The sequence below is a fragment of the Pimephales promelas genome, chromosome 6 (assembly GCF_988280905.1).
Source record: "Pimephales promelas chromosome 6, fPimPro1.hap1.1, whole genome shotgun sequence".
NCBI lineage: Eukaryota > Metazoa > Chordata > Actinopteri > Cypriniformes > Leuciscidae > Pimephales > Pimephales promelas.
Window position 1 is genome coordinate 3,872,251 of NC_142774.1, and position 27,472 is coordinate 3,899,722.

The 27,472-nt window shown below is 37.6% G+C and overlaps 2 protein-coding genes across 2 annotated transcripts; one reads left to right on the plus strand and one right to left on the minus strand.

The window, feature by feature from the left end:
- Nucleotides 1-652: 652 nt before the first annotated feature.
- ltv1 (LTV1 ribosome biogenesis factor) lies at nt 653-11,023 on the plus strand. Its single transcript, XM_039685399.2, has 11 exons — nt 653-939; nt 1,314-1,445; nt 1,547-1,741; nt 3,113-3,200; nt 3,564-3,690; nt 4,247-4,469; nt 5,147-5,274; nt 7,842-7,987; nt 8,256-8,308; nt 8,916-9,116; nt 10,667-11,023. The coding sequence occupies exons 1-11, from the start codon at nt 937-939 to the stop codon at nt 10,778-10,780; spliced, it is 1,410 nt and encodes a 469-aa protein (XP_039541333.2). The 5' UTR covers nt 653-936; the 3' UTR covers nt 10,781-11,023.
- Nucleotides 11,024-11,279: 256 nt separating this feature from the next.
- On the minus strand, nt 11,280-24,993 carry ifngr1 (interferon gamma receptor 1). The gene is made up of 7 exons (XM_039685411.2): nt 24,719-24,993; nt 17,357-17,501; nt 17,024-17,190; nt 16,796-16,941; nt 14,844-15,003; nt 13,828-13,970; nt 11,280-12,861 (listed from the first exon to the last, which is right to left on the minus strand). Exons 1-7 carry the CDS (start codon nt 24,783-24,785, stop codon nt 12,562-12,564), a joined length of 1,128 nt encoding a protein of 375 aa, XP_039541345.2. The 5' UTR covers nt 24,786-24,993; the 3' UTR covers nt 11,280-12,561.
- Between the last annotated feature and the right edge of the window lie 2,479 nt (nt 24,994-27,472).

Genomic DNA, 27,472 nt, shown 5'->3' on the forward strand with positions numbered 1-27,472 from the left:
TTTTTTCGATTTTGATGTTCATGGATTAATTTGATCCATATAGCCAGCTATTTGAAAGCAACTTTACAGACTCAAACTAACATTTCTATGTCAGAGCTCTTCAAGTCTAGTCCTGAAGTGCCAGTGTCAAAAAAAAAAAAAAAGAAATGAAAAAAGATTTACAATTTACTTACATTTATGAATATAAAATCTACATAGGATTTTTTATTTATTTATTATAAAGCAGGCATTTTGATCCACTTCATGAAATCCAAAGATAACAGCTTTTTTTTATTTATTTTTTTATTGCAAAAATAAAATACAAATCACAAAAGACTAACAAAATATACAAGATTATAACATAAACCGAATACAATACAGTTTTGCCAGGAGAAGCTTCAGAGAACCATATGTCGACGGTTTTAACTGTCTTTTTGTCGTTGGAGACGACATAATGTCCAACTTCATGGAGAAAAAGTACAAAATTAGTTTTTTTAAGCGCTGAATTTAAATTTATGAATGTGAATTTTTGCCAAAAGAATTAGTAACAAAAATAGTTTTGAAATAAGAAATGTAAAGTCGAGCGTCGTCATGATCACGTGACACCCCTCACACCTGGACTAAACCAAAAGCCAATCAAGGGTGTTTCTGGAACTACGCTGGTTGCGTCTGTATTTCCTGTCATTTATCCGCTCGCTTCAATATTAGATTACATAACTCATATATAAAAATTAGCCTTATATAAGAATATTTACTTGTTTTTCGCTAAGGCAAAGTAAGCGCATGGACTGTGCTGCTCCCCTTCACTCCGACGAGATGGTCGCATCTCGGAAATGGCCGCTGTTGTCCATGTGTTTCGATTAGACGCAAGAATCTCGATTTGATTTCACGTTTGATAACATTAATGCTATAAAGATCTTACATACAAACGCCCAGATTATACCCTAACTTGCAAGAATGGTGAGTAATGCTATTCTTATTCACGTTTTTAGCTGTCATGCTAGTGAATCCATGTGTATAAGTTACGTGTAAATGGCGATTCAACGTTGGTTGTGTACAACGGTGTGATTTTAACTCCAAGTACAGTGACTATGCTCTAAAAAAGACTTGTTTATGGGTTCAGGTTAGTTCTGATTACAATTGTTTCTGTGTTACGTAAGCAAGCTGTGTTATCATCGTCATAATGATAATAATGAATGTGTTTATTGTAGAACAGTTGGTCCAAACACCCTAAAGATTCACTAACATTCATCCTAAAGTAACTAAAATGACCCTGCAGTCACGGAATATGGCAGATCTGTGTGTTGGCTGTATTGTGATCTGTGTGTCTCCAGCCTCACAGAAAGAAGAAAGCCTTCATCAATAAGAAGAATGCCGTGTCTTTCCACCTGGTGCACAGAAGTCAGAAAGACCCGCTGGCAGCAGACGAGACGGCACCGCAACATGTCCTCCAGCCCACTGCCAAGGTAAAACAAACCCAATAAACTGGTTTTGTGATGTCAAACAGTCACAACATCCGAATGTCGGCCTCTGGAGCGTGTCACTCAAGTCGTGTCTGTTCCTGCAGGTGGAGGTGGAGAAGAGGAGGGAGGAACAGCGCAAGTTTGGAGTGTTTTTCGATGATGACTACAATTACCTGCAGCACCTGAAGGAGGCGCCCCACCCCGTGGAGCTCGTCTCCACCCCTCGGGTCCACAGAGAGGCTCGCCCGAAGCCTGCGGAGGATAAAGAGGCCGTGGAGGAAGAGGACGTCCACGTCCCTGTAAGCAGCTCCTCCCTACAGATTTCTGATAATGTTCTGACTGTGATTATATCATTTTAGAAAGTGTATTCACTGACCTATCCAGTGAAAACAGGAAATTGCAAAGACTTTATAAATGGTTCACATCACGGATATGAATCAGGGTTTATACTTGTTACAAGGAGGTGATATGAGGCCGTGTTTAGTTATGGTATTAAGATGCGTTGGACACTGTATGCGGGTGTAAACAGGGTCTAAAACACTTTCCACCGGAAATCCGATCTGCCAAAACACATTTTAATACCAGGAGTGAACGGGGCCTTTAAGGACCAAAATGTACCTGTAGACTTCCATTCCTGTCAAATACTAAAAATGGCGCTAACCCCTTAAAGGAGTAGTTCACTTTTGAAAAAAACTTTTGCTGATAATTTACTCACCCCCATGTCATCCAAGATGTCCATGTCTTTCTTTCTTCAGTTGAAAAGAAATTAAGGTTTTTGATGAAAACATTCCAGGATTTTTCTCCATATAATGGACTTCAATGGGGACCAAACGGTTCAAGGTCCAAAAGACAGTTTCAGTGCAAACTGCAAACTGTTCAAAGGGCTTTAAACGACTCCAGACGATGAATAAGGGTCTTGTCCAGCGAAACGACGCTTATTTAATAAATAAATAACAAACTTTACGTTTTATAAGCTCAAATGGTCGCCTTGCTCTGTTCTGTGACGCACGTTTGTGACTCTCCTGTTCGAACTCGTTCATTAAAACGAACAAATCTTTTTCCGAGTCAATTCGTTCGTTGAATATACCAAATTACTCGAAAAAAGATTTGTTCATTTTGATGAACGAGTTCGAACAGGAGAGTCACGAACGCTCATCACAGAACAGAGCAAGGCGAGCATTTGTACTTATAAAACTTAAACTTTTTTATTTATTTTTGAAATGAGCGTCGTTTCGCTTGATAAGACCCTTATTCATCGTCTGGTGTCGTTTAAAGCCCTTTGAACAGTTTGCACTGAAACTCTCATTTGGACCTTGAACCGTTTGGTCCCCATTGAAGTCCATTATATGGAGAAAAATCCTGGAATGTTTTCATCAAAAACTTTAATTTCTTTTCGACTGAAGAAAGAAAGACATGGACATCTTGGATGACATGGGGGTGAGTAAATTATCAACAAAAGTACTTTAAGAGTGAACTACTCCTTTAATTAGGGTCCATTTTCCTTGAATAATAAGGTTTTAAATGTTAAATGTGGTTATTTTGACTGAAAACATTGTGTTTGACAACAAACAGTGTCGCGGTTCGGTTGTGTCTCTTGCAGACGATAAGCATCATTGCGCTCGTGTGTTTGTTGCCCTGCTGAAGTTTTCTGTCGATTGTGTGTTGCGCAGGCGGTTTCCTTCAACCTGCCCTCGTCTGTGTTCGCGTCAGAGTTTGAAGAGGAAGTCGGTTTATTAAACAAAGCTGCTCCTGTTTCAGGTGAGGCGGACCAAGATCAGTATCAGTCCTGCTCATGTGGCTGCAGAAAACACCTTGCATTTCCTTTATTTAAAATCATGCCTCATTTAATTGATCAAAAGTGACAGTAAAGACATTTATAATGTTATAAAAGATTCAATAAAAAAAAAAAATCATAAAATCCCGCATAAAAGTATCACATTTTCCATTCAAATATGAACGTTTTCAACGTTGATGATAATAATAATAATGTTTCTTGAGCATGAGGATTACTGAAGGATCATGTGACTACGAACTTTAGTTTTAGTGTGATTTATTTTTTGCAGCTGTGAATGTTGTGACGATGAGACGATGCTAATCTGTAGGTTTGATTTTGATTTGCAGGGCCGCGGTTGGATCTGGATCCTGACATTGTCGCTGCGCTGGATGAGGACTTTGATTTCGACGACCCCGAGAACATGCTGGAAGATGACTTCATCATCAAGGCCAATGACATCACGGGTGACACGCGGTAAAACTGACAAATGAGAAAACGTGTTACCGGAATAAAAGAGCCAGATCGTTGTTAACCGAATGGACTGAATATGTTAAATGTTAGTCATCCAAAAATAAAAATGTCAACATTTACTCGCCGCTCATGTCGTTCCAAACCCATCAGACTTTCGTTCATCTTCAGAACACGAATAAAGATATTGACAGTCTACGCAACTACCACTTTGACACTTCAGAACCTAATTCATATGAATTGATTGGTTTATTCCAATTTTTCTGAAGAGATTTGATCTCTTTTTATGACGAACAGATTTATTTTAGTCATTTATTCACATGTAAACATAAAAATCTTACCGAAATTTCAGATTTCATCAAAAATATCTTCATTTGTATTGTGAAGATGACAAAAGTCTTGAGGGAGGGTAAATGATGACTGAATTTTCATTTTTGGGTGAACTATCCCTTTAAATGTTAACTATGTTTGGATTTGGATTTCAATGAGTTGAATGCTTGAATCTGCATAACCACGCCCACATCAGATGACATCACCGATTTCCTGTATTTTTGACCCTTAGTGGTGATGGCGATGATGATGATGATGATGAGTGGGAGGACACGGATGAGGAAGATGATGAGGAAGATTATAACTCGGCTGGTCTGTCGGATGAGGAAGGCGCCCGGAGAGAGTTCATGTTTGCCGACTGCGAGACGAAGAGTCGTTTTACAGAGTACTCGCTCACATCCTCCGTCATGAGGAGGAACGAGCAGCTCACGCTACTGGACGACCGCTTCGAGAAGGTCAGTGCGAAGACCGTCCACACAGATGATGAGGAACATGAGGGCCTGTTCACGTTCAGTCCGTCAATGTACTCATTACAAAAAATCAGCAACCAATTTTCATTTTTTTTTCTTGGCTGGGTAGTTTAAAAAAAAGTCACCAACCAATTTTTTTTCTATTAAATATAGCAGTTTTTTCACCTCCTAGTTTGTATATTGCATTAAACCATGCAAAAATTGTACAAAATAAATTAAAAAGTTTGTTTGCTGAGCTTGATTAAAATTCATGTCAATATGTAACAAGCAAAAAATACATTTATTTCTCACTTACAAGTGAAACTGGAGGACTGAAACTATTAATGTAATAGTAATTTCTGAAGGATCATGTGACACTGAAGATGATAAAAAATAAAAATTCTGCTTTTGATTACAGGAATAAATCACATATTACCATATATTGACATAGAAAACAGTTACCTGAAATTGCAATAATGTTTCCCAATATTACTGTACTGTTGATCAAATAAATGCAGCCTTGGTGAGAGAAGAGACTTTCAAAAACATGACACACAGATTTCTTTCTCAATTGTACGAAGCAAAACACTGACTGAACTTGAACTTAAACCATGAACCGGATTTATTTTGAATGTACTCTTGCATGATTGCGGTGATTGAGTGTGTGTTGTGTTGTTGAATAGTTTTTCGAGCAGTTTGACGATGACGAGATCGGAGCGCTGGATAACGCAGAGCTGGAGGGATACATTGAACCGGACAGCAACCGACTGGAGGAGATCATCAAAGACTACTTCATACAGAAGGAGAAAGAGTGAGTGTGTGTTTGTGAGACTGTCACAGTGTGTGTGTGTGTGTGTGAGAGAGACTGTCACACCATCTGTTTTTGTGTGTTTGAGAAAGACTTTAGTAGCAAATTAGCTCTATGAAATATTAATAATCAATCATAACTTGTTATAATTGATCGGGTTAACTTGATGTTGCTTAATTAACATTACAACCAAGTACTTGGTTCATCCCGTGATCACTAGGTTTGGTTATTAACCCCCTGATGGTCTTTGCTTGGGTCTATTGGACCCCAGACAATAATAATAGTAATAGTATAATAATAATAGTATTTTTTTTTTTGCACAAATATAATTTTACTTGGTTTATTAATGTTTTTACTCAACATTTGTGCAGTTTTTGGAGGATTTATGATATCTTTTAAATTTCTATAAATAAATATTAATATTTATTTATAAATAAATATAATTAATGTTTATTTATATATTAATATTTATTATTATTTATTAATATATATTAATATTAATATTTATATATTAATATTTATTTATTTTGAAAAATATTATACATGAATATTAATATTAATATTTATAAATAAATTAATATTTATTTAAATTGTATCCATATCTAACTATTATAAAATCACAATTGTAACAAAAATAAAATACTTTTTGTCAAGTTTAGCATTTTTTTGTACTGCAAAAAACAACTAGTTTTTCAATAATATTACATTATGATTAGAATCAAACCTGAACAACGTTACAAAGAGAAACGTTGGAGTCTTAAGATTTGAGTGTGTGCGTTTGACTATTTTTGTCACACCAACATAAAAACAGATATCGTTCCAATTTAATTTTTTTCGTAGATCTAGACAGTGTTGAGAGCCGTAGAAAGTTTCATACCATTTGGACAAGGAGAACAGTTTTTTATTTATTTGTGCAGAAGTCATTTGGGGTCCAACAGACCCGGCGGACCATCAGAGGGTTAATTGATTAATAGAAATGTACATTTCTGGGGCATGGGAAATGTCTTTATTACTAAGAGCAAGCAGTCAAGATCTATGATTAGTAACTACAGTATATGAGCTTGAGACACGGACAACTTTACGTGTGACATGAACGAGACGCTATAAACTAGACTAAACTACTGTAATGCATACAGTTTACCAAGGGAAATAGAGCGGGAGGATGCAGGAAAGCAAGAAGTTACAGCATTGTTTGAAGTTCAGCAGATCAACAACATGAGCAAACCATCAGTTTAGTTCTAACATGCCCTTCTTGAAAAGGGGTAATGATGCTTAATGTGTCAAATAATGAGACACTTGCATGTCTCGCCCATTTGAAATAATCTTGTGATGAGGGGTTATTAAAGCGTGAAGACGTCACACCCTCTGGAGGGGCGTGAGCCGATGCGAAGCGGTCCTTTTGGAGGGAGTTTTTACGACCCTTTGACTTCTAGCAGGGCTTTTGAATGTGTCATTTCATTGGGTGTTTATGAAAATAATCTAAAAGATTCTAATAATAGTATTGCATCATAAAGTTAGCAAAATGTAATGTAAATTAACAAATGGGGGACGAAGATTGGAGTTTATAGAGACTAAACATGCCACACTTACAATTTTGGTTAACCATAGTATGCAAGTCATGTTTCAGACCAAAATAGTTTAAAGAGAGAATGAAGACATAAGCCAAACCATATTAAAGGAAAATCATGAGGTTTAAAATTAGATGCATGTTTAGATATTTATCACATAGTTTTTAATGTATATATATTAGGGCAAAAATTAATTACGATTAATCGCATTCAAAATAAAAGTCTGTGTTTACATAATATATTTGTGTGTGCTGTATATAATTATTTTTGTATATATAAATACTAACATATGCATGTATATATTGAAGAAAATGTGTTATTCATATATAAAATATTTATATTTATATAATATAGATTATGTATTTATATATATATATACAGAATTTAAGCGCAAATAATTCTTAAATATATACAAGCATGCATAGATATTTATATATACAAAATAATTATATACAGCACACACAAATATATTATGTAAACACAGACTTTTATTTTGGATTCGATTAATCGCAATTAATTTTTGCACAGCCCTAATATATATATATATATATATATATATATATATATATATATATATATATATATATCTGAAATTAGAAAAAAAAAAAGTAGGGCGGAGCTTGATTTTATCCTTCGGGAATTGATTTTTGGAGGTTGGGTGTTGTAAATGAGGCAAATTTGAATGCTAGTTTACCGTCAGTTGTGGAGGATTTATATATATATATATATATATATATATATATATATAATATAGGATTTAAAGGGTTAATTTTTCCTCCTCAGCAAGAATTAAGTCACAATTCTCTGCACATTCTTTTGGGTCGTAAAACGCATCAGTCTTGCCAGTGTGTTAGCTTGATTTGGGGGAAGTTTCACATGGGATTGCTAGTTTGCTGGATTATTTATTAAATATAAGGAATTGAGTGTGTCCAGACGCTACACGGTCACTGTGTGTGTGTGTGTGTGAGATCACTCCTCTCATCATTTAATGTGTGTGTGTAGCTGTCAGAAACTAGATCAGCTGGGTCCTGTAGAGCTGCCGTCTGTGAGAGAGGACGATGAAGATGACGAAGGCGATGAAGAGGCAGCGATTGATGAGATGGTGGTAGAGCCGTCTGGAGAGCGCTGGGACTGCGAGACCATCATCAGTGAGTCTGAATCCATACAGTTACTATCAGTGCACTGCACTTTCTCAGGCCATGCGAGGATGTGAATTATTCATTTAGAGGATTTTAATATATATTTAATGGCCATATATATGTATATACAAAATTCAAAAGTTTCTTTTCATGATCATCCTATTTTGATTTTATTCATCTGCCATTTGGAGATATCGTGTCCTCATAGTTCAAAGAATCCCGAGAGATGCTGGAGTTTCAGGAGTTTGAATGAAGCTCTAACTCGTCTTTCTCTCAGGCACTTACTCCAACCTCTACAACCGGCCCAAACTCATCCAGGACCCTCCAAAGGTGAAGAAACACACGTCTCATGTCTCATTCGGGCCAGGGATATTTCACAAAGAGTGAAAGAGTGAAATTCACTGGAAGTTCAATTTCCAATTCAAATCCACATACATTTTGCATGTGAACCAAATGTGGTTTGAGTTACGCGTGTCATGTTTTGACACGGAAGCAAACATGCTATATTTGTACTAATAATAAGCTTTTGAACAAATATAACCCTGCCATATGAATTAATGTAGTTAATGGATATTTAATACATGAATTCATCAAGCTCATTCATAGTACATGGGAATAATAATGCTATTATTGTGGGTCGCACGCAAACCTATGCTGTTTACACTCTCTTTACAATAGTTAGCATGCAATCTACCCTAACCAAAACGCATTCAGAGGTCATTAGATGTTTGTTCATTTATAGAGCTTTGAAACACGTCAGCTGATAAACATTTAAATACTTGACACAATGCAAACAGCAGACCAGTGCATGTCGCTTGCAACACGATTCTTAGGGAATGCATGAACTGATACCACGTATTTTTTTTTTTTTTACGAAATGCATGTTGGTTTGGATAAAAGCATCTGCCAGATCCTTTAATTGTTAATGTGTTTGCAGTCCAAGCCGATCCGGGTGTCCGATAAGACGGGGATTCCTCTGGACGTTCTGCCGAAACGAGGCCCGACGGCCAAACAGGTGGAGAGGATGGAGAGGATAAACGACTCGGACCTTCCCAGAGCCTCGACGCAGCACCGCTCGCGGGACGAGAGCGCAGAGGAGAAGAGAGCCAGAAAACAGGCCATCAAGAGCGAGAGGAAGGTGCGTACGGCAGCGAATCTGAGGCGTCATTCTTTTTAAGTCCCCCTGGATTCAACTTTATCCCTTAAAACTCATCTTTGATCACTAAAATGTTTTTTCCTGTGAAAAAAATGTCTTAATGCCTTAAAGGCGGGCATACACTTTGCGATGTCTGTGCGATTTCAGCAAGGTACCTACTCACACTCAACGAGTAAATCGCATGCGATGCAAAGCCAAAGTTTAGGATTTATGTGCTCACACTGTACGGTCCGATCGTCGAGCCGCGACTTCACTGCTCACACTATAGACCATTTCACAAGATGTAAACAACACTGGTCCAGAAGCACTTCCTGTTTCAGTTTGTAACTGTTTTCTTTATTTCACATGTAAAGAAAACATCTTAAAGATGTTTGTTTAACTTTTTGATTCAGTTTCAAATGTTCTGTTGGTTGTATTTTATCCCAGCTTTTATGTAGTGTTAAAAAACTGAAACAGGAAGTGCTTCTGGACCAGTGTTGTTTACATCTTGTGAATATAATATCTGCGATAACCCCCTGGATTGCGCCTATTTACGTGTATGTATCCAGGGATATTGTCAAAACAAGCATCTGCTATCAGTATCAAGATGATTTAGCATTTTCAATTTATGCATTTAATTATTATTAGTATTATTGTATTATCATTATTAGGGAAGGCCTATAGGCTAATTTTATTATTAAATTGATCCGCTATTATAATTAATTTGCCACGCAATGTTTTCACAGCACAGAACCAACGTGCTGCGAGGATAATCAAATATTACATAATCTTACTCTTGTCTAAAACATTTAGGTCGATTACAATGAATTATAGGCATATAAAATAACTATTAACAGTCTATAATATGTCTGAACGTTGCCATAATTAATCATCAATGAAAATTAAAAACAGGTTTATTTCAAAAAAATTGTTTAACAAATCAATAAAAGGTGTTAAATCGCAGGTGGCTTGAAGACGGTGGGTAATATTATCCATTTTGCAACACGAACTGGAGGTAACTGTAATTTGTAGCTAGTTTGAACTACAGAACTTAAATTTTTATTTTAATTTTATTTTTGCTGCAGATGAAATGGTTAAACTTCTGTTTTCACGCAGGTGCAGTGAGGGAAAAAACACTGAGTTTAGGGCAATCGGTTCGTAGCTTTGCTTCAACTGTTTTTGACATGCCAGAAATTCATCGGACCATCCGATGGTCGATCGTGAGAGGTTAATCGCTTCTCGTTTCTCCCTGTACACTGCATGACAAACGACGCACGACAAAGCTGAAAATCGGTCCGACACGAAAAAGAGTCGCACGAGTCCGAATTCGGCTCAAAATCGGTCAAAAATCGCACAGTGTATTATTAAAATAGCTTGAATGTAATTTGACACCCATGCCTCGTTTAGTATATGCAGATTCATGAATATGCAAATTAGTCCTGCCTCCATCTGTCAGAACTACATTGGAGGAGGACATGGGCTTGTGTTTAACCACTTAGCAGCATATATAGCTAAAAAGCACTGAACATTCAGTTTTTCCTTCATGGTTTCAGGAGAGGAGGACAGAGAAGAAAGCCAACAAACTGGCGTTCATGCAGGAGAAACAGATGCAGGAGAAACAGATGGTTCATTTAAGAGCCAACGTTCAGGGCATGAAGCTCTCGTAGGACACCAGCGGAGACCATAGGACCTTACTGAAGACACGATAAGATCATTTACCTTACCCAGGACTTCCATGTTTTGTTTTACTCATGCAGTGTTTATGAATAGTGTTGCCATGGATACATCACGATGAATGGAATGTATGGAACTGTTCTGTTTAAACAGTTCCACACTTGACTGACTCAGAGTTCTGTTCTATTTAAACGGAACAGCTTGACTGTTCAAAGGTAAATATTTATGTACAAAAATGTAATTAAACTTGGGCTGTGAAACGATTAATCGTGAATATTCGCATCCAAAATAAAAGTTTGTGTTTACATAATATATCTGTGTGTAGTGTGTATAATTGTTTAAATATATATATATATATATATATATATATTTAAACAATTATACACACTACACACAGATATATTATGTAAACACAAACTTTTATTTTGGATGTGATTAATCGCAATAAATCGTTTCACGGCCCTAAAAAAAAAATCCAACCATTTTTAAATATAAAATACCAATCCCACTTTTAATAAAAAACACTCAATCTCATTTTCACCAGTGACACAATATTGAACTCAATGCAAACTATCAGCTGCCTGTAAGCTGGACAGGACGGCTTCTCAAAATCTCAAAATGTCATTCACAACAGTGAACAATAAACAACTTTGACCTGAAATAAACGTATCTGCTACATGACATGACCGTCTGCTCTAATGTTCCCCATTAGAGTCGGATTAATGTTGGAGTTGTGTGTTCACATTTTTGTTGGAAATTGTAATTTGCAAGCTGGAAGTATTTTATAGAAGCTCTGGCATGCAAAAACAGAAGTTAACTTGCGCATACACAACCATCCAAAAGTTTGCCGTCGGTTTGATTTTTCAATCTTTTTGAAAGAAGTCTATTTTGCTCACCAAGGCTTCATTAATTTGATCGAAAATACAGTAAAATTGTGAAATATTATTATAATTTGAAATAACAGTTTTTATATGTTAAAATGTAGTTTGTTCCTGAATTTTCATCATCATTACTCCAGTATTCAGTGTCACATGACCCTTCAGAAATCACTCTAATATGATGATTTGATGCTGAAGAAACATTATCAATGATGAAAACAGTTGTGCTGCTTCATATTTGCGAGGAAAATTGTTTTTTTCAGGATTTTTCAGGTTTCCTTGCTGAATAAACACACTGACCACAAACATTTGAACGGTATGTGTACATATGATGTGCCATTTTATTACAGCTCATGATACCTGGTGTATTTCATATATATATATATATATATATATATATATATATATATATATATATATAAAAATAATAAATAACGTATTATTTTGCTGTCAGTCTCAACAGAGCTGCTGAATGAGGGGTCCTTTTGTGTTGTGAGTGAGTGTTGCCATAGAAACAAACAAAATACATCAGTTACTCTGCCATGGCGATCGTTCTGACGAGAGTCACGTGACCTGAGGAGCACTTCTAATCTTGGAAATCTTTGTTCAAATGCCAAAGGAAATGTTTCTGGCCGTCCTGAAGATACGCCTGTCGCAACTAATGGCAAAGGAGTTTCGGTTCCTATAAAAGCACAATGAAGACAAAAGCCAAACACGTTTTTCAATTCACCCACGAACCGGAAAAACTCGGGAAAATTCCATTTCGTGATGTCATGTGAGGGCTTGTATTTGTATGAACAGTCATAACCTGTGTGATTTTCCCAGAACTTCCCGGAGACGGTGCTTTTACTGTCTGCATGGGACTTTCCTTCACTTCTAGAGCTGCCTTAGGGAGTCTAGATCCCGTAAGCGTTCACCATATCTCCAGGACTCATCTCCAGCCTGAGTGCGTGTGGACAGTCGTATCCACCCGAATCGTCGCCCGTATCGTCTTCATCGAGGGCATTCTTCCTGTACGGGCTTGCATTGTCCAGGTCACGGCCGCCCACATCCTCGTCACCGGAGGTCGGCTCCTCATCGCTGCAAATCTCTATTAACGTGGTTTGCTCTTTGGGTTCGATGTGCAGTTCACTGGCCACGGCCTCCGGGTAAAGTCTCAGCGGTTCGAACAGGTGTGTTTGTGTTGGCTCGAAAACCTACCAAACCAGAAGGAGACAAGTCACTGTGAAGCCCTGAGTCGGAATCCTGTTGTGAAACTAATTCACACTAAAGACGTAAGGACTAATCTGGTTAAAAACTGACTAATTAAAGGGATAGTTCACCTAAAAAAGATGTTTGGGCGAACATTAGGAAGCAAACAACACTGGACCTCATTGAGTTTTGTGTAAGGACATAAAAACACTGAGTCATGTTTTGATGACAGAAAGTATTTTGGAATCACGTGAGGTCGAGTAAATGATGACAAAAACGACATTTTTTGGGTGAACCGTCACTCTTAAAGGAGTAGTTCACTTTAAAAAAAAACTTTTGCTGATAATTTACTCACCCCCATGTCATCCAAGATGTCCACGTCTTTTTTTCTTCAGTCGAAAATAAATTAAGGTTTTTGATGAAAACATTCCAGGATTTTCTCCGTATAATGGACTAATTGCACAGACAGTTTCAGTGCAAACTGTTCAAAGGGCTTTAAACGACACCAGACGATGAATAAGGGTCTTATCAAGCGAAACGATCGGCCATTTCAAAAATAAATAACAAAGGCGAGCATTTGTGCTTATAAAACTTTCATTTTTTATTTATTTTTCGCTTGATAAGACCCTTATTCATCGTCTGGAATCGTTTAAAGCCCTTTGAACAGTTTGCACTGAAACTCTCATTTGGACCTTGAACAATTTGGTTCCCGGTAAAGTCCATTATATGGAGAAAAATCCTGGAATGTTGTCGTCATTTCTTTTCGACTGAAGAAAGACAGACGTGGACATCTTGGATGACATGGGGGTGAGTAAATTATCAGCAAAAGTATTTTTTTAAAGTGAACTACTCCTTTAATGTCTTGCATACAATGGATTGTGTACCAATGACGTAAATACACAGATGAAGAAATTAAATATATATGAACAATTTTCACATAAATATTGAGAAAAGGTCAAACATCAACTTACCAAAATATTGGGGAACGCAGCCATAGATTTCTTCTTAATTTCTGAGTAAAATTTCTTCACTAGCAGCATCAAGATGGTGGTTATGAAGAGCAACGTTAGGGCGACCCCCAGCACGGGATACAGGTACACGGTGAACGGAGGATCTGTGTGGAAGAACGAGAAACATAATGTCTTTGTCTTTTAATATCCTTTGATACTGCTGGGTTTCGGTTTCATGCCTGAGACCCATGTCTGTTTTGTCTCGTGTAAAAAATTATTTTCCTTGGTAAAATCTGCTTTAATTGGAAACCGAATTTGTTGGAAGTCAAAAAGTTTGGATGCATCTACTAATGACTAGTTATGACTAGTTTCAACATTTTGAAATGGGGCTGGGCATTGACAAATTTTACAATTCGATTCAATTCCCCTTTAAATTCTATTCGATTTCCTGTTGATTCATTTGGTTATATAGGGAGTTGTAAAATGAGCCTATTTCCAAAAAAAGTGGAGTATTCCTTTAAAGGGGTGGTTCAGGATTTTGGACATTGGGCCTCATTTCCAAGTTATCCTGTGTGTTATTTATCAGTGGAGACAGTTTTCAAAATTTTTCATCCAGTTCTTCCAGTTGCATAGTTCGCCAGTGCAAGGCTAGCGTGAGTCAACGGTGACTGCAAGCCTGCCATTAAAAACAGTTTTACCGACTCCACAGTACACCAAAGCAAATCAATTATAACGCCAGACTATCGATGTAAGTGTCTGCTTTACGTGTCTCCTTTACATCGATAGTCTGGCGTTATAATTGATTTGGGATTTAAGAATCAAGATCGGTTCTTAAAATTGAGAATGGATTGAAATCGAGAAAACAATAATTTTGAACACTGAAATAATAGTAATCATAGATATTTACTGATGAAATATGTGTTAAACTTATTTGTCTGTGTTTCAAGAACTGTTTACATGGATGCTGCGTTTTCTATATTATCTGCTGTTGAAATGTTGATATAAATGGCAGTTTGTTTGGTTAAATGTGCACTTACAGATTCGTATGTCTCCTTTGAATTGGCATGCTCTGGGATTGAGTGGTCTTTGTCCGATTTGTCCAGTGAGACTGACGTAGTAAACTTCTCTGAGCTCAGAAAACCCAATGAGCACCTCGCATCTTTCAGTCTTCATTTCACAGGTTGATTCTGTCGAACCCTGTGGGGGAAAAAAACACTGAGACTCACACAGATTTGCAGCAGAAGTGTTGCTGGGCTCCCCGAAAAGTTTACAATTGGAGTAATCGACAGTTAAAAGAACAGTTCACAAAAATGAATGTTCTGTCATAATTTATAATAAATACACTCACCGAAAGGATTATTAGGAACACCATACTAATACTGTGTTTGACCCCCTTTCGCCTTCAGAACTGCCTTAATTCTACGTGGCATTGATTCAACAAGGTGCTGAAAGCATTCTTTAGAAATGTTGGCCCATATTGATAGGATAGCATCTTGCAGTTGATGGAGATTTGTGGGATGAAGCTCCCGTTCCACCACATCCCAAAGATGCTCTATTGGGTTGAGATCTGGTGACTGTGGGGGCCATTTTAGTACAGTCAACTTATTGACATGTTCAAGAAACCAATTTGAAATGATTCAAGCTTTGTGACATGGTGCATTATCCTGCTGGAAGTAGCCATCAGAGGATGGGGACATGGTGGCCATAAAGGGATGGACATGGTCAGAGACAATGCTCAGGTAGGCCGTGGCATTTAAACGATGCCCAATTGGCACTGAGGGGCCTAAAGTGTGCCAAGAAAACATCTCCTACACCATTACACCACCACCACCAGCCTGCACAGTGGGAACAAGGCATGATGATCCATGTTCTCATTCTGTTTACGCAAATTCTGACTCTATCATCTGAATGTCTCAGAAATTGAGACTCATCAGAACATTTTTCCAGTCTTCAACAGTCCAATTTTGGTGAGCTCTTGCAAATTTTAGCCTCTTTTTTCTATTTGTAGTGGCGATGAGTGGTACCCGGTGGGGTCTTCTGCTGTTGTAGCCCATCCGCCTCAAGGTTGTGTGTGTTGTGGCTTCACAAATGCTTTGCTGGATACCTCGGTTGTAACGAGTGGTTATTTCAGTCAAAGTTGCTCTTCTATCAGCTTGAATCAGTCGGCCCATTCTCCTCTGACCTCGAGCACCAACAAGGCATTTTGGCCCACAGGACTGCCGCATACTGGATGTTTTTCCCCTTTCACAGCATTCTTTGTAAACCCTAGAAATGGTTGTGTGTGAAAATCCCAGTAACTGAGCAGATTGTGAACAACCATGCCACGCTCAAAAATGCTTAAATCACCTTTCTTTCCCATTCTGACATTCAGTTTGGAGTTCAGGTGATTGTCTTGACCAGGACCACACCACTAAATGCACTGAAGCAACTGCCATGTGATTGGTTGACTAGATAATTGCATTAATGAGATGAGGTGTTCCTAATAATCATTTAGGTGAGTGTTTATGACCATATAGCAGCACAACTGTTTTCAACATTGATAATCAGAAATGTTTTATCATATTAAGAGGGATTTCGGAAGGATCATGTGACATGACTGTGGTAATGATGCTGAAAAGTTAGCTTTGATCACAGGAATAGATTACATTTTTACATATATTCAAATATTTCACAATATTTCACAATATTACTGTATATTAGTTTTTTTTTAAATGAATGCCGCCTCGGTGAGCAGAAGAGATCACACCAACTCCAAACTTTAAAATGGAGGAGCACGTAAATATTTTCATGAAGAATTTCATTTTAGGATAAAAAATTTCTTAATTTTCCACACAAAAGTCTATCATATGACGTCAGAAGACTTGAAAAATAGTGTCATAAGTCAAATGGGCTAATTGTTAATGTGATTTTTTGAGCTATAAATAGTAAAAAGCCTGAAAAAAAGTCTGAGTGTGAAGTATTCCTGTAAGTGGACAAGAAAGTGAGTTACCTCTTCTGTTTTAACAGTGTATTTCAGATCATCAGTGTTGTTCCTCAGAGCCGGCGCGTTGCGGTACAGATGCAGAGGGTTGATGAACTGGATGTGAAGTTTCCCCTTTTGTGCAGAAAGTTTAACCTCAGGAAAATCCAAATAACCTGAAGCCACAATAGTACTGTTAGCTCATACTGCATGTGTTTGATATTTCAGAGTTCAGCCAATAATACAGGCTAAACATACACTTTTTGGTGGTGGGATTTTCATTGAAGCTGAAACTATCGGAGTCGCACAGATCTGAACTCATCCCTCCCCGCACGGCCATCACAGTCACGAAGTAGGTATTGTATGCTGAATTAAACAGCAGACTGGATATGTTTAAACTTAGATTTCTTGTGGTGTCATATGTCCTGGAACACAGATAAATAATTACAGTGAGCAGACAAAACACTTTCAAACTACAGATGAACAGCCTTATGGTTTGACTAAGGACTGAGCAGACATTTTATCAAGCTAAAATACTATGAAAGGCTGTGAAGCTGTTGGTGTTTGCCGGGGTTTCCCCAGAACATTTACCTTTCCTTGAGTGGATTGACTGACTTTTTCACCTCCACCGAGAAGTGTACGTCCTGACTGAGATCGGGATATTCCCATCGCACTTCAACTCCATAGTTGTCGCACTGTATGGTCACGTTGACAGGAGGAGACGGCCGACTCACGGCTAAAAGAGAGTTGATCATATTAGAGTCCGAACACCTGATTTTCATGCATGTTACATTTCTTATTATGCTAAATTAAACAATGCGCAGGATTCCCATTCAAAGTACTTTAAAAACATGAATACTGTGACGTATGTGGGTAAAACTTCTAAATTTCAAATATAACTCTACATGTTGTATAGTGAAAATTAAGCCTGTTAGGAGGACCATTATTCTCTTTTTTTTTGCGTTGTAACATTATTCTTAAGACAATTGTAAAGTAATACAATTCTCATTTGCATTACTATGATGCATAAAAGTTATATAATTAAGTGGAAAGTATTTATATTGTTATTTAGTAAATTGTTTATGAAGTGTTAATAATAATGGTAGTATTTGTTTTACTGAATATATATACATTGCCGTTCAAAAGTTGGTACAATAATAAAAAAAAAAATAAAAAAAAAAAACAACAACAAAAAAGTGAAAATAGTAATATTATGAAACCATTCTAATATGATTTATTATGATTAATTACATTAATTTAATTTAACATGATTAACATTTCTTATTATTATTATTATTAATGATGAAAACAGTGTACACGTTTCCCCCCCCCATTCATTCTTTGGTGAATAGAAAGTTCAAAAGAATGTGAAAGTTAATCTATATGAAATAAAATAAAAACTTTTATTGAAAACTGTCACTTTGGATCAATTTAATGCATCCTTGCTGAATAAAACTGTTAATTTGTTGTAGTTTTTTTCATGGTAGTGTTTTATCTAATTATTTTTGTCCATAAATATCATTTTCATTACTGTTTTACAGTAGAAAGTGATTTTGAATCACACACAAAAAGTGCATTGATAGGAAATTGTTCTTAATTTTCATTAAAATTAGGATTTTTGGAATAACAAAAACAGGTTAATTTGCTTCATGTACACAAACTATAATTTCTTTTTTTTTTTACGTAAACAGACACAGTTTCGGTCATTTCTGTTGTATTTTGTTTTATTGATTTATCGATTTATTTTATTGTTTATTTGACAGGGACAGCGCACAATTGAAACAATCACACCAGAGTTAGCTAAGAGCTAATTTGCATCTGTTAATCTGTATTGTTTCAGACCGAGCCACGCACCAACAAACAACGACTTTCAGCAGTTAGCGCTGGATGATTGTTGGCGTTTGTTGGGATGAACAAGTCTTTACAGGCTCCACGTCCCCAGCTGACCTTTCCCAGCATTCGCTCAAGGTCTCTCATGACAAAGCGATATCATAATGTTTCCTGCTGGCTCTTCTAGCTAAACACCCCCACACACACACGCTCACACTTGCTATCAGACGCCATTTAACCAGCACACTATTCCCGTCGATAGGGACAGTTTCTGTCTGCAGCCATGTGTGTGATGTTAAAATTGTATCCAGTCTTTGGACTTTGCACAGCTAATGCCTTCAGATGTGTTTTAAAAAGCCTGTAAAGTCATTTGATTGTTGTAATGTGACATATTTATGAGTAGCCTAGCATTGAAAAAAAAGCGGTGCCGGGAGGGGGGGGCTTGCCCTCATATTTTTCTCCTCACTCTTAATTTGTCTTTTATGCCAGATAGCTATGTTATGTTATTTAGTTTTAATGAGAACAAATAAAAAATATAGCTGCGAGCAGCGATGGCGGGCCCAAGCCGGTGGCACCGCAACCCCTGGCTCCTTTAGTTACCTAAAGGCACCGGGGTGGCGGTGCCGAAGGCTTTGGCCCTTTCATGATTAAATGTTAAGACGGCTTGCCATAGTCTGTCATTTTGACTAGTCACAATTATGTTACAGATATCTTAAATGATAATACAAACTATCCAAAATGTAATTACGACTAGACAGAAAGACATTGTTGATATCTACAATGTTAATTTCCGGATAGGCAAACTTAGCTTTTAAATGTTAAAAGGGCTTGCCATACACGGACGTAGGCTCAGAGAGAGTATTCAAACCAAAATATCTGACTTCCTCTTGGTCTGAGCTAATGACTATGAATTAGAAAGTTGTCTGGCTTGAGGAGTACAATGTATATAACGATTTTTGTAACTGTAGATAAAAATAACAACCCCACTTTTGTCAAAAGGTGGCGCTATTTAGTCCCTGCACCATGCCCGTTTCTGAAACTTTGCACATGTCTACTGGCTAATAAATGTGATGTGTCTGTTGAGTTTCATGCAATTTCAAGCATGCTAAGAGTCTCAAAAGCATCCTAAAATAATTTCAAAGTTTGAAGCTTTGCCACGGCAACAGTTTAAAAGATATCAAGAATCCATTCACAGGTCTACATCTACCGTATGTTTACATTATACAGATGAAGTTTTTCATCTGTTTTTCATCATTATACAGATGAAGTTTTTCATCTGTTTACATTATACAGATGAAGTTTTTCATTCATATTATTACATGCAAGCGTGTTTGATTTATGGACCAAGTTTTCGGACCCCGTTCCAGGGGGCGCTGTCTAGCCCCCCTGCCACGCCTAGGTACCATCTTCAGCCCGGGCCTGATGGCTGTGGGATATGACCTGTGTGCAAAGTTTCAAGAGTTTTCAAACCCGATAAGGGCCTCAAAAGCCATTAAGAGTCTCAAAATCATCAAAAAAAAAAAGAATTTTAAAGTTTGATGCGTTGCCACGGCAACAGTATCAAAGATATCAAGAATCCATTCACAGGTCTTCATCTGCCATGTATTTACATTATACAGATGAAGTTTGAAGCAAATCGGGTAAAAATAAGAGGTTGATTTCAAAGCATTTTGAAAGTGACACACTTCCTGCTGCCAGTTGGTGGCGCTATAACTTTGACTCGAAATAGTCTAATCCATGTGATCGTCCTCTTACAGCGAACACACTGATGAAGTTTCATCAAGATATGTTAATGTATGCTGAAGTTATAACACACTTCCTGTTTCACGTTTCTCGCCATAATTTCGTTTCCTCGCCACGGCCAAACCGTTTGAGATATCAAAAATCCCCTCACAAACTTTCATCCTCAATGTCTTGACTTCTTGCACACCGAGTTTGGTTGTGATTGGTAAACACATGCGTTGTAATTTGATGTATTTCTCCTAGGACAACTATTCAAACAACCCATAATTCTCAACTTCCATTTTAATTGTCGTAAAACTTAGAGCACGAAAGTTGTTTGGCCTGATGTGATCTATAATTGTACCGAGTTTCATATTAATTCACGCAAGTGTGTTTGATTTATGGACAAATGTTCGAATCCCAGTCCAGGGGGCGCTGTCGAGCCTCCCTGCCACGCCCGATGACCAGCTTCAGCCCGGCCCTGATGGCCATGGGTTCTGACCCGTGTGCAAAGTTTCAAGAGTTTTCGAGGATGTTAAGGCCCCCGAAAATGCCAGAGAAGTCGCACACAGCAAATAAAGGGTTAAAATTAACCTGACAGGCGCCCCTCCTCTCACTCACACAGAGAGACACTGAGAGACTGGCAAAATTCTAAGATTTTCTCTACATTCAAACAAAGATATCTGACTTTCTGTGGGTCCTAGCTAATGAGTGTCAATTAGAAAGTTGTCCGGCTCGAGGAGTACAATATACATACCGATTTTTGTAACTCTAGTTAAAACTAACAACCCCACTTTTGTCAAAAGGTGGTGCTACTGAGCCCTCACCACGCCCGTTTCTGAAACTTTGCACATGTCTACTGGCTAATAAATGTGATGTGTCTGTCGAGTTTCATGCGATTTGAAGCATGCTAAGGGTCTCAAAAGCATCCTAAAAGAATGGTAAAGTTTGATGCGTTGCCACGGCAACAGTTTCAAAGATATCAAGAATCCATTCACAGGTCTACATCTGCCGTATATTAACATTATACAGATGAAGTTTGAAGCAAATCGGGTAAAAATAAAAGGGTGATTTCAAAGCATTTTGAAAGTGACACACTTCCTGCTGCCAGTTGGTGGCGCTATAACTTTGACTCACAATAGTCACATCCATGTGATCGTCCTCTTACAGCGAACACACTGCTGAAGTTTCATCAAGATCAGTTAATGTATGCTGAAGTTATAACACACTTCCTGTTTCACGTTTCTCGCCATAATTTCGTTTCCTCGCCACGGCCAAACCGTTCGAGATATCAAAAATCCCCTCGTAAACTTTCATCCTCAATGCCTTGACTTCATGCTGACCGAGTTTCGTGCCGTGTGTTTGAATTCTCTAGGAGGAGTATTGCACATTCCATTGCGAGCGTTTTACAAACAAACCTCAATAGCCGACTTCCTGTTGGGCTGGGGTAAAAAGTAATAGTTTGAGGTATATATGAACGATGAGATCAACATGTGTACCGAGTTTCATATTATTACATGCAAGCGTGTTTGAGTTATGGACCAAGTGTTCGGACCCCGTTCCAGGGGGCGCTGTCTAGCCCCCCTGCCACACCCAGGTACCATCTTCAGCCCGGCTCTGATGGCTGTGGGATCTGACCTGTGTGCAAAGTTTCAAGAGTTTTCAAACCCGTTAAGGGCCCCAAAAGCCGCTAAGAGTCTCAAAATCATCAAAAAAAAAGAATTTTAAAGTTTGATGCGTTGCCACGGCAACAGTATCAAAGATATCAAGAATCCATTCACAGGTCTTCATCTGCTATGTATTTACATTATACAGATTAAGTTTGAAGCAAATCGGGTAAAAATAAGAGGGTGATTTCAAAGCATTTTGAAAGTGACACACTTCCTGCTGCCAGTTGGTGGCGCTATAACTTTGACTCACAATATTCACATCCATGTGATCGTCCTCTTACAGCAAACAAACTGCTGAAGTTTCATCAAGATCAGTTAATGTATGCTGAAGTTCTGACACACTTCCTGTTTCACGATTATCGCCATAAGTTCGTTTCCTCGCCACGGCCAAACCGTTCGAGATATCAAAAATCCCCTCGCAAACTTTCATCCTCAATGCCTTGACTTCATGCTGACCGAGTTTCGTGCCGTGTGTTTGAATTCTCTAGGAGGAGTACTTCAAATTCCATTGCGAGTGTTTTATGAACAACCCTAAATAACCGACTTCCTGTTGGGCTGGGGTAAAAAGTAATAGTTTGAGGTATATATGAACGATGAGATCAACATGTGTACCGAGTTTCATATTATTACATGCAAGCGTGTTTGAGTTATGGACCAAGTTTTCGGACCCCGTTCCAGGGGGTGCTGTCTAGCCCCCCTGCCACGCCCGGGTACCATCTTCAGCCCAGCCCTGATGGCCGCGGATTCTGACCCGTGTGCAAAGTTTCAAGAGTTTTTGAGCATGTTAAGGGCCCCAAAAGTGCCCAAAAGGTAGTAAAATAATAATTATTATAATAATAATAGTGAAGAAAAATAATCCCAAGGAAAACAATAGGGCCTTCGCCCTTTCAGGGCTTGGGCCCTAATTAAATGGAGTAATGATGCTGAAAATTCAACTTTGCATCACAGAAAGAAATTACATTTGAGAATAAATTCACATAGAAAACAGTTATTTTAAATTGCAATAATATTTCACATTTTTTTGAAAGCAGACACGAGCAGAACAGATCCTTTCAAAAACATCTTAAAGGGTTAGTTCACCCAAAAATGAAAATGACGTCATTAAGGACTCGCCCTCATGTCGTCCCAAGCCCGTCAGACCTCCGTTCATCTTCGCATCACAGTTTAAAATATTTTAGATTTAGTTTGCCATTGTGTATGAAATGTGCTACATAAATAAACTTGCCTTGCCTCGTCTTACAGGAAACGGAGGTATTTAAAAACAATGACATGGTCATGTGACGGATTAATGTAGACGTACAGCCTGAGTGTGGACAAAGCCTTGATCGGCCTCATCAGTCAGTCACTTGTCACATGTGCTATTTTTGTGGTGGTTTTGATTGTGTGTAATTATGCTCTCAAACACGTTTTCCCAGTTCTGACTATTGACCAATAGCTAACCATGACTAGCCGTTCCATCACTGAGAAGAACACACACACACATCCGCCCACTTCTCTCATTCTGAGAAATCACAGAATAGATCAAGATATCTGGTGTCAATCATAAGAAAGAACAGGCAGAACTTCTGAGAACTCAACAAGCTCCCACCCAAAACATCTCGCATTACAGCAAAAAAACGTGTTTTACTTCCGGGACCAACTTTACTTCAACTTTATGGAGTTGAAATTGAAATGTGCAGCACAGTCATTTACCCAATCTAATTGGAGGCCATTTATCACATCTGAAACCTCTAATCAGATTCATTTATTGAGTCTAATCAGATTTATTTACAAGTCAGCTGTTATATGCTTGAACTTTTACCTTTTTTATGGATTTAGTTAATGTGTAGAGTACAGTATGTCGTGTCAGGACTGTACTTCTGGCCAGATGTCTCATTTTTAACCATGCATTAAGGAATGTGTGAAATGTTAAATTGTGAATGACAGGACTGACAGTAAAGAAAGAAAGGTCCCTCTCGGATGAGTTTTTCAAACACCTGCGTTTGGGATTAATCTCAATTGTGAGTGCAATAAAAAGAGCAATCGCCCCGGCCCTTTGGACCACATAAAACTATGCTCTTATTCTTATCATGTTAAAAAAACACTGTAAAAAAAGAGCAAAGACCTTTAGAAATCAAGATATGATAAGATTCAACATGGGTTTTTCCACAATGAATGATTCATATTCAATCCTGATATGTGCATTATGCCATTTAAAGGCAAATGGAAGAAAACATTTAATGTCACTGCAAAAATTATGCGATGAATAAGTTATGTTTTTACACTGCTTTAACTCGTCAAAATAAGTTAAGCAATTTTCCACTCTTTTATATAAGTTTTATAAGATTCAACTCATTTTTAAGTCAATTAATGCAGTTTAAGTTGAAATTACTTAAACATCCAAGTTGATTGTACAGTTGAATATACATTTTACATTTACAATTCACTTTTATCCAAAGCAACACTGCATTACCAAAAATGTAGGCTAGCCTATTTCTGTTCTTACAATCAAACCCATTGACCTTAGACCTAATCTAAAGTAAAAAATTTCTAACATAAATGTAATCATTAGTGACACTGAATGGGTATATTTACAATATTTAATGACACTCGGCCTATAAATATGGATAAATATTTCAAAAAGTAAATAATAAATGTATTATTAAAATGTAATAAATAATAACACTTCGAGCTAATACATAATAATATTAGCCTATATTAATACGATACTAATAAAATAAAATCATCTTACCCTCTGAGGTGGATTTCTGGATTAATATCAAGATGACACTGACACTAATATAGATCCCTATCCGCATTATTTCCAGCGAGTTTTAATCCAGTATTCACATATTATATCTTTGAGTGAACACAAAATATTAATCCCGTAGAAATGATTGTTCTTCAAGTGTAGTAAACCCCATTTTCGCTAAAAAATCTGAATACTTTCACAGCGACGTGAGACAGTGACAAATCGCGTGCGGTTGGTTGCAACGAAACGTCGTTCGTTGCCTCTTCAAGGAAATGACGTGTATGTGTTTTACGCTCACTCCCTCAGGCACGACAAAGGTGTTTACAGGTATCTACAGGTAACGCACTTACTCACTTACTCATTCCAACCATGTCTATGATTCCAACGAGCGTGTCACTTGTTAAGGTTTGGCTTAAACTCAATGAAAATCATTACAGTAACGAAGCAGAGCGGGTTCATTCATTTACGCGCGTTTAATTTTAAAAGCGGGAAATTTTACATTCATCTGTGTACTGTCTGTAGCCTATGTGGGATCAGATTTCCATCCATCCTGTCGGTTTAAATGAAATGGTGCCCTCTAATGTTATTCGACTACATTACATTAGGTTACATGTGCATGACATGTTCTAAAAGATTATTTACAAGATCTGTGTGTTATTGGGTTGTCATTGCGCCAAAATTTGAAAACCTTCAAATGCATTTTAATGATTAGGACAAACTCAGGGACATAGACTTATAAAGGTTATTTAGTGTGTTGTTGTGCTAAAACCAGGGATGCCATTTAGTCAGCAGCATAGCATCGAGCTGCGCATATAGTTACCATTGTTTGTTTAGCATGATAGCATCTGTTTTTTAATTTGTATACTTGTACTCCTTACTTTGCTGTCTTAATTGCATAGAATTAACATCACTTTTAATTTGCTGTGCACATGCCATTAACTGCAACCGAGCGCTCATAGAGACCAGGATCCAGAAAAAAAAAGAGACCAGGATCCAGAGAGGAGGGAACGGTATCTTCTATGGGAAAAAAAGAAGTATAAGGGAGACCGAGAACAAAGAAAGAAAAAAAGCATAGAAGTATGCAATAAGGTAGAAAAGGTGTTGAGGTGAAGGAGATGGAGAGCAGACCAGGCGAAGAAAGACCAATGCAGCATTAAGACTATACTGAAGTCGACAGCCTGTCTACACCTCCAGAGTCCCGAATCTGATCACCAACAGAACCTGGGATCAAGCTAAGAAGCTATGCTAGCTATAAAGAGGCTTTGTGCCAGTGCCCTGGATCTCAGGGATTCAGTTGTGGAAGTCAATGAGACCAGAAACTGTCTGGTTACTGATATTCTTCTAAATATCAAAAAATCGGCTGAATACATTCGAAACAGTAAAACTCAACTGTTTAACTCTGGGGGAGTGGTAAAATGAGCCTATTTCCAAAAAAAAAAAAAAAAGAAAAAAAAGTGGAGTATCTCTTTAATGAAAAGAGGGACCAAAATATTACTTATATATGTGCAAACTGTTGCATATTTGTAATTGTAAGTGTTATAACACTTTAGTCAGTAACAGGACTGAGGAAAATATCAAAACATGAAGTCACTCTTAAAAAAGCATCAAAATGCACCAATTGGCAAAAATTTGATTGCAAAACACTGTTATAAAACGTTGAGATCAGGATAGGGAACAGGACACATCAATGTCAGCTCAATATCAGCACTGAACGCCAGGCTTCTACTTTAACCTGTAATGTCGTCTGGCGTTCATGAGAGCTGTACATCAGGCATGGGGAGAGATTACTCTGGAGCGAGTGACCCTTCCCCTCTGGATTTGAAGTTTTCTGCGTCACTTATATAATACATAAGAGCTGGAACTGGAACAGTCTAAAACTGAGCAGAAAATCACTTGAAGGTGGGGGGGTGGGGGGGGGGTGTCTCTTTTTACTTCATTTATTTTGTAAAATGAGGATCTCGATTAGAGTGGTGGCGTTAAATTAAACAAATGCATTTTAAAAAACTTGATGAAAACAAAATGATGCACAGCATTGTTTGACTAAATGTCATGCAAGTAAATCAATAAATGATTTGATTAAACTTAACATTTACACGAAACGTCCAAAGGATTCACTAAAATTATTTGGACTTAAAACAGTTAACATTACATGAAGATTATTTCAGTACAACATGTTTAAAAACAAGTGCATTTTATATAATTTTTTATATGGCTTAAATACAGTAAGAAAGTTTGGGTCGGTAAGATTTTTAAAACTGTGTTGGCTGCATTTATTTGACCAAAAACACATTGTGAAATATTACTGTTTTATATTTGAATATTTTAAAATGTAATGTATTCCTGTGATCAAAGCTGAATTTTCAGCATCATTTCTCTTCAGTGTCACACGATCCTTCAGAAATCACTCTAATATGCTGAATTGATGCTCAATAAACATTTCTGATTATTATCAATGTTGAAAACAGTTGTGCTGCTTCATATTTTTGTGGAAACTGTGACGTTTCGTCTTAATTCCAGACAGCAACATAGTGTCGGCCCAGACCCGGCCCACATCTGTACGTGTGGATTCAATGCGTTGCGTACCAGATGGGTCGGTTCTGGGCCGATATTATGTTGCTGTCTGGGATTAAGACGAAACCCTAAAGTGCCAACATCGAACACACAAAAACACTCAAAAGAAGAAGCAGAAAGAGGTGAGTTAAGCCTCTTAAAGGATTACAGCTGCTGTGCTTTGTGGAAGCAGATGTGGAGCGA

Bases quoted from the DNA above. Each gene is read 5' to 3' on its own strand.
- ifngr1 (XM_039685411.2), bottom strand. From the start codon at position 24,785: ATGCGGATAGGGATCTATATTAGTGTCAGTGTCATCTTGATATTAATC. The intron at 16,942-17,023 runs GTATGTTTAGCC...TTGTGGCTTCAG, and splicing joins AAATCCCACCACCAAAAAGT to GTTATTTGGATTTTCCTGAG. The intron at 13,971-14,843 runs GTAAGTGCACAT...TCTTCCACACAG, and splicing joins CAAAGGAGACATACGAATCT to ATCCTCCGTTCACCGTGTAC.
- ltv1 (XM_039685399.2), top strand. The intron at 1,446-1,546 runs GTAAAACAAACC...CTGTTCCTGCAG, and splicing joins TCCTCCAGCCCACTGCCAAG to GTGGAGGTGGAGAAGAGGAG. The intron at 7,988-8,255 runs GTGAGTCTGAAT...TCTTTCTCTCAG, and splicing joins GGACTGCGAGACCATCATCA to GCACTTACTCCAACCTCTAC.